Below are 14513 nucleotides of genomic sequence, written 5' to 3' on the forward strand. Positions count from 1 at the left end.
GGGTCGGGGGTCCAGTTACTCGTGCGCTCCGTCCTGAAAGACCCCGGCTGGGGAAGGGAGAGAGATGGACAGGGAGCCGTTTCTGCCAAGGGCAAACCCCAGCTGTTGGGGCTGTGATGACGTGAGCCCCATTTTGCGGGGGGCCGTCTGCTCCGCCTGAAACCAGAGTATTTCTCAGGGGAACCTCTACCCTCCCCTTCCAGAGTGACCCTACCCCTGCCCCCCCACTGGGTCCTCATGAGCACGGGTGCCACTTCCGAGCCGTGGGAGGTAGGCTGGGCTCAGTGGAAAGAGCCCGGGCTTGGGAGTCCGGCGACGTGGGCTCTGTCACTTGTCAGCTGTGTGACCTTAAGAAGTCACTTAACTTCTCTGTGCCTCAGTTACCTCATCCATAAAATGGGGATTAAGACTGTGAGCCTCACGTGGGACAACCTGATTACCTTGTATCTTCCCCAGCACTTAGAACAGTGCCTGGCACATAGTAAGCGCTTAACAAATGTCATCAACACCCCGGACCATGGCCGTCCAGAGCTGGTTGTGCCCCCCAAACTTCTGCCTCTTGGCAGAGGGCCGGGGGTGGGAGTGGGGCTGGAGAGTGAGGGTGGGCTCGGGTGCCCCCAGCTGACTGGGAAACCGGGGGCTGAGACATGTCCATCCCCCTGTGGGGACTGCCTGCCAACCCAAAGGTGGCCCCCAGGACACAAGGGAACTGGGAGGGAGCAGGACAGAGTGATGGGAGAGGGGGAATTGGGGGGGTTGGAAGGGGACTTGAGGGGATGGGAGAACTGGGGGAATGGGAGGGGAGGAGCTAGGGGTACGGGGCGGGGGTGGAGGCAGAGGGAAAGCCGGTGGAATTTTCCCCGATCGCACTAGTGCAAAGAAAGACATTTTCACTTGGTCTTGACTCATTGGAAAAACTGACCAGAACGCAAAGAATTATTTACTCTGGAATTCTCAAGAGTTTAAATGCCAGGGAAAAGAAGAAAAAACGCCTAAAAAAATAAAACGGCCCTAAATCCGTTCAGCCGAAATGCAGCTTTAGGCGAGCGCTTGCCCTGCGCCGCACTCTTTGCTAAGCGCTGGGGGAGATACAGGACAACCTGCTGGCCCCACAGGGGACTCCCAGCCTAAGAGGGCGAGAGAGGTTTACACGTGAGACCCAGGCCCAGAAAGGTGAAGTGACTTGCCTGAGGTCACAGAGCTGAGATTAGCGCCCAGTTGGACAATTGTATTTATCGAGTGCTTACTGTGTGCGGAGCACTGTACTAAGGTCTTGGGAGGGGACAGCAGAACAACAGAACAGACACATTTCCTGTCCACAACGAGCTTACGGTCATTACAGGAGACGGACATGAGTAGAAATAAATAAATTACAGCTATGTACAGGAGAAGCAGCGTGGCTCAGTGGGTAGAGCACGGGCCTGGGGAGGCAGAAGGACCTGGGTTCTAATGCCGGCTCCGCCACATGTCTGCTGTGTGACCTTGGGCAAATCACTTCACTACTCTGGGCCTCAGTTATCTCAACTATAAAATGGGGATTAAGAGTCTGAACCCCATGTGCTGACCTCCCAGCCTCCTGTTTCTCCCCACTCCAGTCCATATTTCACTCTACTGCCCATATCATTTTTTTACAAAAACATTCAGGACATGTCACCCTGCTCCTCAAAAAACTCCAGTGGTTGCCCATCCACCTCTGCATCAGATAAAAACTCCTTACTATTGGCTTTAACACAGTCTGCCACCTTGCCCCATCCTACCTCACTTTGCTTCTCTTCTACAACCCAGCCTGAACACTTTGCTCCTCCAGTGCTGCTAACCTTCTCGCTGTGCCTCGCCACCAACCCCTAGCCCATATCCTGCCTGTGGCCTGGAATGCCTTCCTTCTTCAAATCTGACAGACAATTACTCTCCCCCCTCCCCTTCAAAGCCTTACTGAAAGCCCATCTCCTCCAAGAAGCCTTCCCAGACTAAAGTCCCACTTTTCTTCATCTCCCACTCCCTTCTGCATCACCTTGACTTGCTCCCTTTGCTCTTCCCCTCTCCCAGCCCCACAGCACTTATGTACATAGCTCTCATTTTATTTATTTGTATTGATGTCTGTCTCCTGGCCCTCTAAGACTGGAAGCTCGTTGTGAGCTGGCAATGGTGGATATTTATTGTTGTCCTCTCCCAAGCACTTAGTATAGTGCTCTGCACACAGTAAGTGCTCAATAAATATGATTGAATGGATGAATAATTGACAGGGACTATGTCCAACCTGATTAACTTGTATCTACCCCAGGGTTTAGAGCAGTGCTTGGCACATAGTAAGCACTTAACAAGTATGTGCTGTAGGGCTGGGAAGGGGCAAGTCAGGACAATGTAGATGGGAGTGGGAGAAGAGGAAAAGAGGGCTGAGTCAGGGAAGGCCTCTTGGAGGAGATGTGCCTTCAATTAGGCTTTGAAGAAGCGGAGGGTAATTGTCTGGCAGATAAGAGGAGGGAGGGCATTCCAGGCCAGAAGCAGGATGTGAGGAGGTGAGATAGATGAGATCAAGAGACAGTGAGTGGGTTGGCATTAGAGTGAAGTGTGCGAGCTGGGTTGGAGTAGGAGAGTAGTGAGGTGAGGTAGGAGGGGGAAAGGGGATGGAGGGCTTTAAAGCCGATGGGGAGGAGGGGATCTGGCGGGGGACTGGTTTCCACAGGCCCTACAGGGAACCAAGCAGGCTGGGTTGCCTGGGTTAGCAAGGCCCAAGACACCCCTTCCCTCCCCCTGCAGGCCAAGGGAGCACGGTGGGGGGCTTAGGGGGTGTGGGGGGCCTCGGCGATGGGGCCAGCGGACAAGGCTCACTTTGTCGCGGGCCAAACAGCCGTCGGCGCTGGAATGCGAAAAGAACACATGACGCCGTCGGCCGGGAATCTGAAACTCGCAGGGAGACCCAACCGGTCAATACTGATTTCTGTGGCGCGGACAAGCCCCTTTTGTGCTGTGGGGAGCTCCCCGATGTCCCCACCACCCCGGTGATGGGGGGTTGGGCCGGGGGCTTCAGTGATGGAGTCGGGGCCGCTGGGTGGGAGAGACCATGCTCCCCATGCCTGGATTAAAACCTGGGGCCCAGTAGGCTTCATGTCCCAGACCCCTTCCTGCCCCCGGCAGCTCATGGGAGCATGGGGGTCTTCAGGCTCCCTGGAGGACCCGGCCTGGGACAGATTGGGCATCCCCCTGTGGGCCGGGGGAGAGCTGAGATAAAAGCCAGCAGTGTGGCCTAATGGATAGAACCCGGGCCTGGAAATCAGGAGGACCTGGGTTCTAATCCTAGCCCTTCCCCTTGTCTGCTGGGTCACCTTGGGCAACTCACTTCACTTCTCTAGGCCTCAGTGACCTCATCTGTAAAATGGGGGTTAAGACTGTGAGCCTCACGTGGGACATGGACTGTGTCCAACCTGATTAACTTGTATCTACCCCAGTGCTTAGATCAGTGCCTGGCACATAGTAAGTGCTGAACAAAGAATAAATACCATTTTTTTAAAAAAAAGCTGCCACGATCAGTCTATGTTTTTCAAGGGTCTACTGTGTGACCCTGTGCAAGTCATTTAACCTCTCTGTGCCTCAGTTACCTCATCTGTAAAATGGGAGTTAAGACGGAGCCCCATGTGGGACAGGGACTGTGTCCAACCTGATTAGCTTGTACCTATCCCAGTGTTTACTACAATCCCTGGGATATAGCAATCAATCCTTCATACGTTTTAAGAGAGGAAAACTGGGAGGGAAACTCTCAATAAATGCCACTGATTAATTGATTGATAGATCCTTTTGAACTGAGGCTTTACCTCCTTCCCCTCCCCACAGCACCTTTATATATGTATGTACATATTTATTACTCTATTTATTTTACTTGTACATATTTACTATTCTATTTATTTTATTTTGTTAATATGTTTTGTTTTGTCGTCTGTCTCCCCCTTCTAGACTGTGAGCCCGCTGTTGGGTAGGGACCATCTCTATATGTTGCCAACTTGTACTTCCCAAGCACTTAGTACAGTCCTCTGCACACAGTAAGCGCTCAATAAATACAACTGAATGAATCAGGGCTATTGAATGAGTGCTTACTGTGTGCAGAGCACCATACTAAATGTTTGGTAGAGTCCAATACAGCAGAATTAGCAGGCATGTTTCTTGCCCAGAACAATCTTACGGTCTAGAGGGGTCTAGTAAATGCTTAAAAACCACTGTAAAATCAAATAAATGAAATAAGTGCCCAAGCTTGGCCCATGCCATCTGTATGACCTCAGCTCCGTCACCTCACCTCAGTGTCCTCCTCCGTCAAATGGAGCAAAATAATAATAATAATAATGCTAGTGGTATTTAAGGGCTTACTATGTGCCAGGCACTGTACTAAGCCTACAAGAAAATCAATTTGTCCAGAGTCCCAGTCTGACGTGGTGCTCACAGTCTTAATCCCCATTTTATAGATGAGGTAACTGAGGCCGAGAGAAGTGAAGTGACTTGCCCAGGATGACACAGCAGCAGACAAGTGGCGGAGCCGGAATTAGAACCCAGCTCCTTCTGATGCCCAGGCCCGGGCTCTCTCCACTAGGCCATGATGTTCTTCTAAGACCCCCACTCTCCCTCGCCGCTTAGCCCACGAGCCCATGTCCGGCCGGACGATCCCGGACCCATCCCGACACGGGATCTGGGGCCTGGCAGATCCCGTGGTCGCCGAAAACTCCGGGAGGGGGAGGAACACGGGATGGCGGCGGTGGCGGTCCATACCAGCTGAAGCCGTGCTTGTTGGAGGGCGTGTACTTCTCCAGCAGGGCCGTCAGCTTCAGCAGCGAGTACTTCTGGAGCAGGTTCATCTGGGCGACAGACTGGCAGCCAATCTGCAGGCCCGCGGAGCCCGGGCTGGGCCGGTGGGAACTGTGGAAGCTGGACCAGCGCAGCCGGTGTCTGCCGGGGGAACGGAGACCGTCAATCATCAATCCATCCATCCATCCACTTACTGAGGACAGAGTTCTGTAATCAATCCATCCACCCATCCACCCATCCACCCATCCATCGGATTTACGGAGTGCTTACTGTGGGCATATCACACTACTAAGCGCTTGGGAGAGCACAGTATAACTGAGTTAGTAGACACTTTCCCTGCCCACAATGAGCCTACAGTCTAGAGGGGGAGACAGACATAAATAGAAACGAATAAATGACGGGATGTGGACAGAAGAAGTGCTGTGGGGCTGGGGTGAATAATGGGAGTAAATTAGGGTGACGTGGAAGGGAGTGGGAGGAGAGGGAAGGAGGGCTTAGTTTGGGAAGGCCTCTTGGAGGAGATGGGCTGTCAGTACGGATTTGAAGGCGGGGGGATGGAGGGCAGTAATTATCTGTCAGCTGTGAGGACGGAGGGCGTTCCTGGCCAGAGTCAGGATGTGGGCGAGAGGTTGGCGGAGAGACAGACAAGGTGGAGGGACAGCCAGAAGGTTGGCTTTAGAGGAGACGTCAGCGGTAGTCCTGGCTGCTGAGGGGCAGGCTGGGAATCGTCTCTCCTGGCTTCCGCCCACCCCTTTCTGGACACATCCTCTCGGTTCCCACCCCCACTGTGGGGCCTTGGCCCTTCTCCATCTGCACCCATTCCCCCACATGGATCACCCCCAAATCTCCCTCTTCAACCCCAACCCCTCTCTTTCTCTGCAGTCTCGCATTCCCTCCTGCCTTTGGGGCATCTCTGCTTGGATGTCCCACAGACGCCTCAAACTTCATATGTCCAAAAAGAACTCCTTATCTTCCCCACCCAAACCCGTCTGCCACCTTGGCATTAATCCTCTACTCATCTCTCTCATTCAACCCGCATATTCAACCTGTCCCCAATTCTTGTTGGTTTGACCATCACGACTCCAGAATCTCCCTCTCCTCTCCATCCAAACCACAATCACGCTGATCTAAGCCCTCGTCATTTTCCGCCTCGAATCCGTCATCAGCCTCCTCGTTGACCTCCCTTGCCTCCAATCTCTCCCCTCTCTGCTCCTGTCTTCACTCTACTGCCTGGATCATTTTCTGAGACATTTTGCGCCCGTCTCTCCTCTCCACAAAATCCTCTTATTGACATCAAGCCGACTGTCCTAGGGGTCCAGAGTAGGTGTTCCATACTGATTGATCGATCGATTCTCCCTCGACCACATCACTTTCTGTCTCCCAAGGGGCTGGGTCTCATTTTCCTTCCTTCTCACCCCTCGTGGGTAGGGGGCATTCTCCAACTGGTTTTTCTGAAGCTCCATAGGGCAATACCATGTACTCAGTGGATGCTCAATAAGGTCCATTACTACTACTACTAATACTACTTTGAGAAGCCCACTGAACAGAGCCCAGGACTGAGAGTCAGAAGGACCTGGGTTATAACCCTGGTTCCGCCACTTGTTTGCTCTGTGATCTTGGGCAAGTTGCTTTCACTTTTTGCAAAATGGAGTTTCAGGTGGGACGGGGATTTAGTCCAACCTGATCAGCTCCCCGGGGGAGGCGACGGGGTTTACGCAGGCTCTGAGGTTGTGGGGAAGAGGAGACATCAGGGCAGGCTCCTGGTGGACAAATTCTGAAGCATCTCTGGCTGCTTTCGGGAGGCGGCCCGAGAGGAGCCCACCCCGTCCAGGCTGCTAGCGATCCTCCCAAAGCCCCTCCGCCAGGCCCCGGGCCCGGGGGGCGTGGACGCGGGCTGCCCGGACTCACCTGTCGCAGCGGGTCAGCGAGGCCCCGACCCCGGAGTCCCTCCGCTCCCGGGGGTCAGCCGGCTCCTCGGGCTCCAGCAGCGAGGTGCCCGTGCTGTCCAGGTCGCTGGGCGTCCGCCTGCCGTCCCGGTCCGGGCGGGTCTGCTGGGGCGAGGATGGGCACGGGGAGACTGAGTCCAGGGCCGAGTCTGAGTCGCCCTCGTCCGACAGCTTCTCCGACCACTGGTTCACGGCCCTCTGCAGGCCCCGCACGTGCGAGAGGACGTCATCCAGCTCAGGGAAGACCTCGTCCGCCCCCGGGTCGCCTGCCCCTAGGTCCCCTGCCAGGCCGGGGACGTTGTCGTAGACGCTCAGGCGGCTGCCCGTCGAGCCGGCCGAGCCGTGCCTCCGCGGCCTGCCGTCCCCCGGGCCGGGCCCCGTGGCCTCCGGCCGGCCGTTGCTCAGCGCCTTGGGGAAGGTGCCCGGCTTGTGGTCCTCGGGGACGTAGAAGACGGGGTCGGCGGGGTCCCGGTGTGGATCGCCCGAGTTCTGGCGCAGGATGCCGGGGAAGGTGGACTGGTTGAAGGGGTCGAAGCCCTCCAGGTACATGCCGGCCCGCTTGCTGCAGGCGCTCAGGCTGCGTGTCCGAGCGAGTGGGCTGGGCGTGCCGGCCTCGCTGACCGCCTCCGATGGGCACCCCCCGCCGGACACGCTCCTCTCGCGACTCCCGGGCAGGGCCGCGATCTCCACGCACCGCAACCGCTGCAGCCGCTCGGCGCCCTCGCACAGGACTGGGCCACTGATGAGCAGCCCGGGCCCGGGCGGGACCTTGGCCTTGGCCGCGGGTCCGCCCCGAGCCTTCAGGCTCTCCATCCGCTTGAGGAAGCCCCGCGTCTTCGACTTGGCGCTCTTCTCGCCGGCCTTGGCGCCGGACCCGCGGGGCGAGGGGCGGTCGGGCCCCGGGGCCGGGCCTCCTTGCTGCTCGCCCGGCCCGCCCGCCGTGTTCTTGGGGTCACCCGGGGGTCCCGGCGGGGTCCCCGCGGCGGCAAAGGCGTCCAACTCGTCCAGCCGAGACCACCGCTTGCTGTCCCGCTGGAACGTCCACCTGCCGCTGATGGCGCAGGGCTCGTCCTCATCCGAGTCCTCACTCTGCAAACAAACGGCGGGTGGGGGGACGCAGGACCGGGGTCACGGCGGGCTCCCCTCACCCGCCCACCCAGACACTCTAATAACGATAATAATAATAATAATGGCATTTGTTATGCACTCACTATGTACCAACTGCTGATCTAAGCTCTGGGGTAGATACAAGGTAATCAGGCTGCCCCACGTGGGGCTCACAGTCTTCATCCCCATTTTACAGGTGAGGTAACTGAGGCGCAGAGAACTTAAGTGGCTTGCCCAAGGCCACACAGCAGACAAGTGGCAGAGCCGGGATTAGAACCCACCACCTCTGATTCCCAAGCCCATGCCCTTTCTGCTAAGCCACGCTGCGGTAAGTTTCTAGACTGTGAGCCCACTGTTGGGTAGGGACTGTCTCTATATGTTGCCAACTTGTACTTGTGCTTAGTACAGTGCTCTGCACACAGTAAGCGCTCAATAAATACGATTGATTGATTGATTGATTTGTTGTGGGCGGGGTCTGGGTCAGTTTATCGTTCTACCGTACTCTCCCAAGCGCTTAGTACAGTGCTGCGCACCGAGTCAGCGCTCAATAAATACGACTGAGTGAATGTAGGAAAGATAGACAGAGGGCCTGGTGGGCCCGATGGGATCCACCCTCCTCCAGGTCAGGGGACATTCCTGACGGGGCGTCAAATTTTACACCGGAGGTGGGAAGAGGCAGAGCCCACCGACCCTCCCCTGCGCTGTGGCTGCCTGTGAGGGGGTGGGGGGTCTCTGGGCAATTAGAGGGGGTTTGCTGCAAAGCCCCCCGACCCTCCCCTGCGCTGTGGCGGCCTGTGAGCGTGTCTGGGAGGGGGCGGGGGGTCTCTGGGCAATTAGAGGGGGTTTGCTGCGGTTCTGCAGTGCGGCAGCTGGCCCTCTCTCCCTCCGCGGCCGGCCGGAAAGTTTCAAAGTCCTTTGGACTGTGACTAATGAAACGTATTACATCTCCCTGGTTGATCGCCCGGAGCGCCTACCCTTTCCTCCTCCTCCTGGTCGCCCTTCACCTCCCCCTTCCCCCCCAGCCGCCACCCACAGGGACAGATATCCTCTTTGTGGGAAGGAACGTATCTATTTGCTGTCGTATTATACTCTCCCAAACGCTCAGTACAGTTCTTTACACATGCTACGCGCTCGATAAATACGACAATGAACGAGGCAGCGTGGTCTAGTGGATACACCACGGGCTTGGGAGTCATGAGGATCTGGGGTGCTAATCCTGGGTCTGCCATTTGTCAGCTCTGTGACCTTGGGCAAGTCATTTCTCTGTGCCTCAGTTCCCTCATCTGTAAAATGGGGATTAATGCTGTGAGCCCCACATGGGACAAGGACTGGGTCCAACCTGATTAGCTTGTATTTCCCCCAGCACTTAGAACACTGCTTGACCCGTAGTAAGCACTTAAATACCATCATCATCATTATTATTGTGTCCTGGGAAGGAGGCACTGCAGCCAGCGGTCTGGATTCGAGGCCCTTGCGGTTCCGTCCTGCTGGGCCGACCAACTAAACCTCTCTGGGCCTCAGCTCCCTCCTCAGTGAGATGGGAAGACTCCGATCCCTGCTTGATCTTCCCCCTTAGATGGCAGCCAGCTCCGCGGGGGACGGGGACCACCTCAGACCCGACCACCTTGGCGCTATCCCAGCGCTCTGCCACAGGGTAGGTGCCTCCCCAGCGCTTAGAATGGTGCTTTGCACATAGTAAGCGCTTAACAAATGCCATCATTCTAGAGAAGCAGTGTGGCTCAGTGGAAAGAGCACAGGCTTGGGAGTCAGAGGTCGTGGGTTCTAGTCCCGGCTCCGCCGCTGGTCAGCTGTGTGACTTTGGGCAAGTCACTTCACTTCTCTGTGCCTCAGTTCCCTCATCTGTAAAATGGGGATTAAAACTGTGAGCCCCAAGTGGGACAACCTGATCACCTTGTATCCCCCCAGTGCTTAGAACAGTGCTTCGCACATAGTAAGCGTTTAACAAATACCATTATTATTATTATTATTATTACTAGACACCACCTTTGCCACCAAGACCAGCCTCCTGGAGGTCTCCCTCCAGGCTCTTCCCATCATAAGTGGTCATTCCACTTATGATGGGAAGCCTAAGTGAGAAGCATAATGGCCAAGCGGAAAGAGCACGGGCCTGGGCATTAGAGGACCCAGGTTCTCCTCCCGCCTTCGCCGCCGCTTGTCTGCTGGGTGACCTCGGGCAAGTCACTTCTCTGTCCCTCAGTTCCCTCATCTGTAAAATGGGGATGAAGACCGTGAGCCCCACGCGGGGCAGGGACCGTATCCAACCCGATTATCTTGTATCTACCCCAGCGCTTAGTACAGTGCCCGGCACATAGTGGGCACTTAACAAACACCACAATTATTATTACTGTGATTACTCCACCCCCTGCCCCTGGTGACCCCTGACTCACTGGGGGAAGCTCCAGGACGGAGAGGGGGGCAGGGATCCAGAACTCCACACCCCTTGAGGTTTCAGGGGCTTGGGGCAGAATCCCACCAGTCCCCAAGACGCAGGCCTGGGAGGGGGCTGCTCTTTTCCGTCCACTACTCACCCTCTTCCTGTGCCTGCTAATTTCCAGTTTCATCACTGCACATTTGTTCAACGTGTTCAGGCGCCTGTGGAGGCAAGGAAGGGCGTTATGGAGGTGGGGTGGGAGGAGGGGCGGTAGTTCCCCGGGTGACCGGGGCCTTCTCAAAGTCACAGTACCCTGAGGGGGTCGTCAACTTCTGCATCTAAATAACCGCCAAGCGGGGGTTTCATTAACACTTACTCTGCTTAACAATGAACACAAGAAGTTAATGAACTCCCGGGATGTTGAGCCACAGGAAGAGGTGGGAAGGGGAGAATGCACAAATGGTCTGGGACCCCCTGATTTTGACTCCCCATGAACTCCCAGGACACCTAGCTCCAGCCCCCCACCCCCAAACCACCAGTTTGGGGGGTTTATAGAAACCAAACCCCCCACCGCCCCCCAAACTGCCACCAGGGTAAGCTTGTCCTCTAGACTGTAAGCTCGTTGTGGGCAGGGAATGCGTCTGTTTATTGTTCTATTGTACTCTCCCAGTGACTTAGTAATAATAATAATAGACTTTTAGACTGTGAGCCCACTGTTGGGTAGGGACTGTCTCTATATGTTGCCAACTTGTACTTCCCAAGCGCTTAGTACAGTGCTCTGCACACAGTAAGCGCTCAATACGATTGATTGATTGATTAATAATAATAATGATTGCATTTGTTCATTCATTCATTCATTCAATCGTATTTATTGAGCGCTTACTGTGTGCAGAGCACTGGACTAAGTGCTTGGGAAGTACAAGTTGGCAACATCATCATCAATCGTATTTATTGAGCGCTTACTATGTGCAGAGCACTATACTAAGCGCTTGGGAAGTACAAACTGGCAACATATAGAGACAGTCCCTACCCAACAGTGGGCTCACAGTTGTTAAGCGCTTACTATGTGCAAAGCACTGTTCTAAGCGCTGGAGGGGTTACAAGGTGGTCACGTTGGCCAACGTGGGGCTCACAGTCTTAATCCCCATTTTACAGATGAGGGAACTGGGGCTCAGAGAATCAACCAATCAATCAATCAATCGTATTTATTGAGCGCTTACTGTGTGCAGAGCACTGTACTAAGCGCTTGGGAAGTACAAGTTGGCAAAATATAGAGACAGTCCCTACCCAACAGTGGGCTCACAGTCTAAAAGGGGGAGACAGAGAACAAAACCAAACATACTAACAAAATAAAATAAGTAGAATAGATATGTACAAGTAAAATAAATAAATAAATGGAGTAATAAAGGTCACGCAGCAGACATGTGGCGGAGCTAGAATTAGAACCCATGACCTCTGACTCCCAAGCCTGGGCTCTTTCCACTGAGCCATGCTGCTTCTCTGAGTATTTCTTCCCAGAGTACAGGGCTCAGCACACAGTAAGCGCTCAATAAATACAATTGACTGACCGACTTAATAATAAAGTAATAATAATGGCATTTCTTAAGCGCTTACTATGTGCAAAGCACTGTTCTAGCAGCGTGGCTCAGTGGAAAGAGCACGGGCTTTGGAGTCAGAGGTCGTGGGTTCGAATCCCGGCTCCGCCACATGTCTGCTGCGTGACCTTGGGCAAGTCACTTAACTTCTCAGAGCCTCAGTTACCTCATCTGTAAAATGGGGATGATCAATCAATCAATCGTATTTATTGAGCGCTTACTGTGTGCAGAGCACTGTACTAAGCGCTTGGGAAGTACAAGTTGGCAACATCTAGAGACAGTCCCTACCCAACAGTGGGCTCACAGTCTCAAAGGGGGAGACAGAGAACAAAACCAAACATACTAACAAAATAAAATAAATAGAATAGATATGTACAAGTAAAATAAAGTAAGAGGATCAATGTGAGCCCCTCAACCTGATCACTTTGTATCCCCCCAGTGCTTAGAACAGTGCTTTGCACATAGTAAGCGCTTAACAAATGCCATTATTATTATTATTATCATTCTGTTCTCCCTCCCTGGATGTCCCATCAGATCGCATTGCATCTACCCCAGCCCTGAGCACAATGCTTGGCATCGATTAAAGTCCAGGGCGGGATGGGATGGGATGAAATGCCATCCCAGGCCCCAGGTCCACCTAGGAGGGAATCTTTCCCCTTCCTTTCCTTGTCCCAGTCTCTTCTGGCATTTTACAGCCCTGGAAATGTTCTTCCCCAGAGCCAGCCAGGGATACCCTTTTATCTCCCCACCCCACCCCAGCCACCCCGCTGGGCTCTCTCACTCGAAAATATTTCCAGCCTGGCTGATAAGAGCCTGGCCTTTGATTTTGCAGATTATTTTCTTTGGGGAGGGGGCAGGTGAAGTAGAGGGAGGTGGAGTGCTCTGCACATAGTAAGCACTCAATAAATACGATTGATTGATTGGAGGGTCCCCCGCTCCCAGAAAGGCTTCTGTTTCTTGGGTGAAACAGGAAATGGACCGAGTGACCCTTTAGTCTGGTCTTCTGTCCACTCTTTTTTCTCCCCCATCTCTGAATCAGGTTATGCCCGTCTTCTCTGATTAGACTGGAAACTTCCCGAGAGAAAGGGTGGTATCTTTTGCCTCTATTGTGCTCTCTCAAGTACCTAGTACAGCACAGTGCCCCACACCCAGGGGATGTCCAGCACAGCATCCTGCTTCTCTGTGCCTCAGTTACCTCATCTGTAAAATGGGGATTGACCGTGAGCCCCCCGTGGGACAACCTGATCACCTTGTATCCCTCCCCAGCACTTAGAACAGTGCTGTGCACATAGTAAGTGCTTAATAAATGCCATTATTATTATTAGAGGGTGCCCAGCACAGCACTCCACAATCACTGGGTACCCATCACAGTGCCACACAGCCATGCGGAGAAGCAGTGTGGCTCAGTCGCAAGAGTCTGGGCTTGGGAGTCAGAGGTTGTGGATTTTAATTCTGGCTCCGCCATTTGCCAGCTGTGTGACTTTGGTCAGGTCACTTCACTTCTCTGTGCCTCAGTTACCTCATCTGCAAAATGTGGATTAAGACTGTGAGCCCCACGTGGGACAACCTGATTGCCTTGTATCCCCCCCCCCCCGGGGGGCTTAGAACAGTGCTTGACACACTGTAAGCGCTTAACAAATGCCATCATTATTATTATTGGAGTCAGAGGTCATGGGTTCAAATCCCCACTCTGCCAATTGTCAGCTGTGTGACTTTGGGCAAGTCACTTCACTTCTCTGGGCCTCAGTTACCTCATCTGTAAAATGGGGATTAAGACTGTGAGCCCTCCATGGGACAACCTGATCACCTTGTAACCTCCCCAGCGCTTAGAACAGTGCTTTGCACATAGTAAGCGCTTAACAAATGCCACCATCATCATCGTCATCATCAACAAATGCCATCATCATTATTATTATTGGAGTCAGAGGTCATGGGTTCAAATCCTGGCTCTGCCAACTGTCAGCTCTGTGACTTTGGGCAAGTCACTTCACTTCTCTGGGCCTCAGTTCCCTCATCTGGAAAATGGGGAGGAAGACTGTGAGCCCCCCGTGGGACAACCTGATCGCCTTGTAACCTCCCCAGCATTTAGAACAGTGCTTTGCACATACTAAGCACTTAATAAATGCCCTTTTATTATTATTATGATGCAGCCAGAGGGCTTTAGCACAGTGCCCGGCCCACAGCAAGCACCCAATGCAGTGCCCTGCACACAACAGGCCCCGAGAAGAGCGCCCTCCACAGGATGGGAGCCCAAGAACCCCTAGCATGCCCTGGAGGGGGCTGTATATTGACCGGTGTGGCAAGCCCAATGGGTTGAATCCAAAGGAAGGGAGGCGGCTGACCACTGCTGACCAGCCAGGGACTGGGCCTGCAGCCTGCAGATTGCAGAACTGCATTCCAGGCCCAGCCCAGCCGGTCCTGGGCTCCAGAGAGGCGGAGGGCAGGGGTGGGGCGGCGGGGAAGGGGCAGGGGAAGGTATGGCCGGGAGGAGGTGGAGGGAGATGTCATCATTCCGTTGAGTCCCCGCGGATCCATCGGGAAGGGGAAAGCTTCGTCCGGCCCCGGGCCGGGGTGCGGCTAACTGGGCGAGAGTCTGAATCCTCGGGGTTCCAGGTACTGGGACTTCTGCAGGTCCCGGGGAGGTGGGGGTGTCCCTGGGAGACCCCGCATTCATTGCATTCCCCT

The 14513-nt window shown here is 54.4% G+C and overlaps 1 protein-coding gene across 3 annotated transcripts in view; it reads right to left on the minus strand.

Moving 5' to 3' along the window:
• DLC1 (DLC1 Rho GTPase activating protein) overlaps positions 1–14513 on the minus strand; it is a 150400-nt gene that overhangs the window by 7118 nt on the left and 128769 nt on the right. For all 3 annotated transcript variants that reach the window (XM_038769243.1, XM_038769242.1, XM_038769244.1), the window contains 3 exons: positions 10391–10454; positions 6697–7823; positions 4753–4929 (listed from right to left, as the gene is read on the minus strand). In XM_038769243.1, the coding sequence (XP_038625171.1) occupies positions 4753–4929; positions 6697–7823; positions 10391–10454 (1368 nt within the window). The remainder of the gene's footprint in view (positions 1–4752; positions 4930–6696; positions 7824–10390; positions 10455–14513) is intronic.

This window comes from Tachyglossus aculeatus, chromosome X5 (genome assembly GCF_015852505.1).
Source record: "Tachyglossus aculeatus isolate mTacAcu1 chromosome X5, mTacAcu1.pri, whole genome shotgun sequence".
NCBI lineage: Eukaryota > Metazoa > Chordata > Mammalia > Monotremata > Tachyglossidae > Tachyglossus > Tachyglossus aculeatus.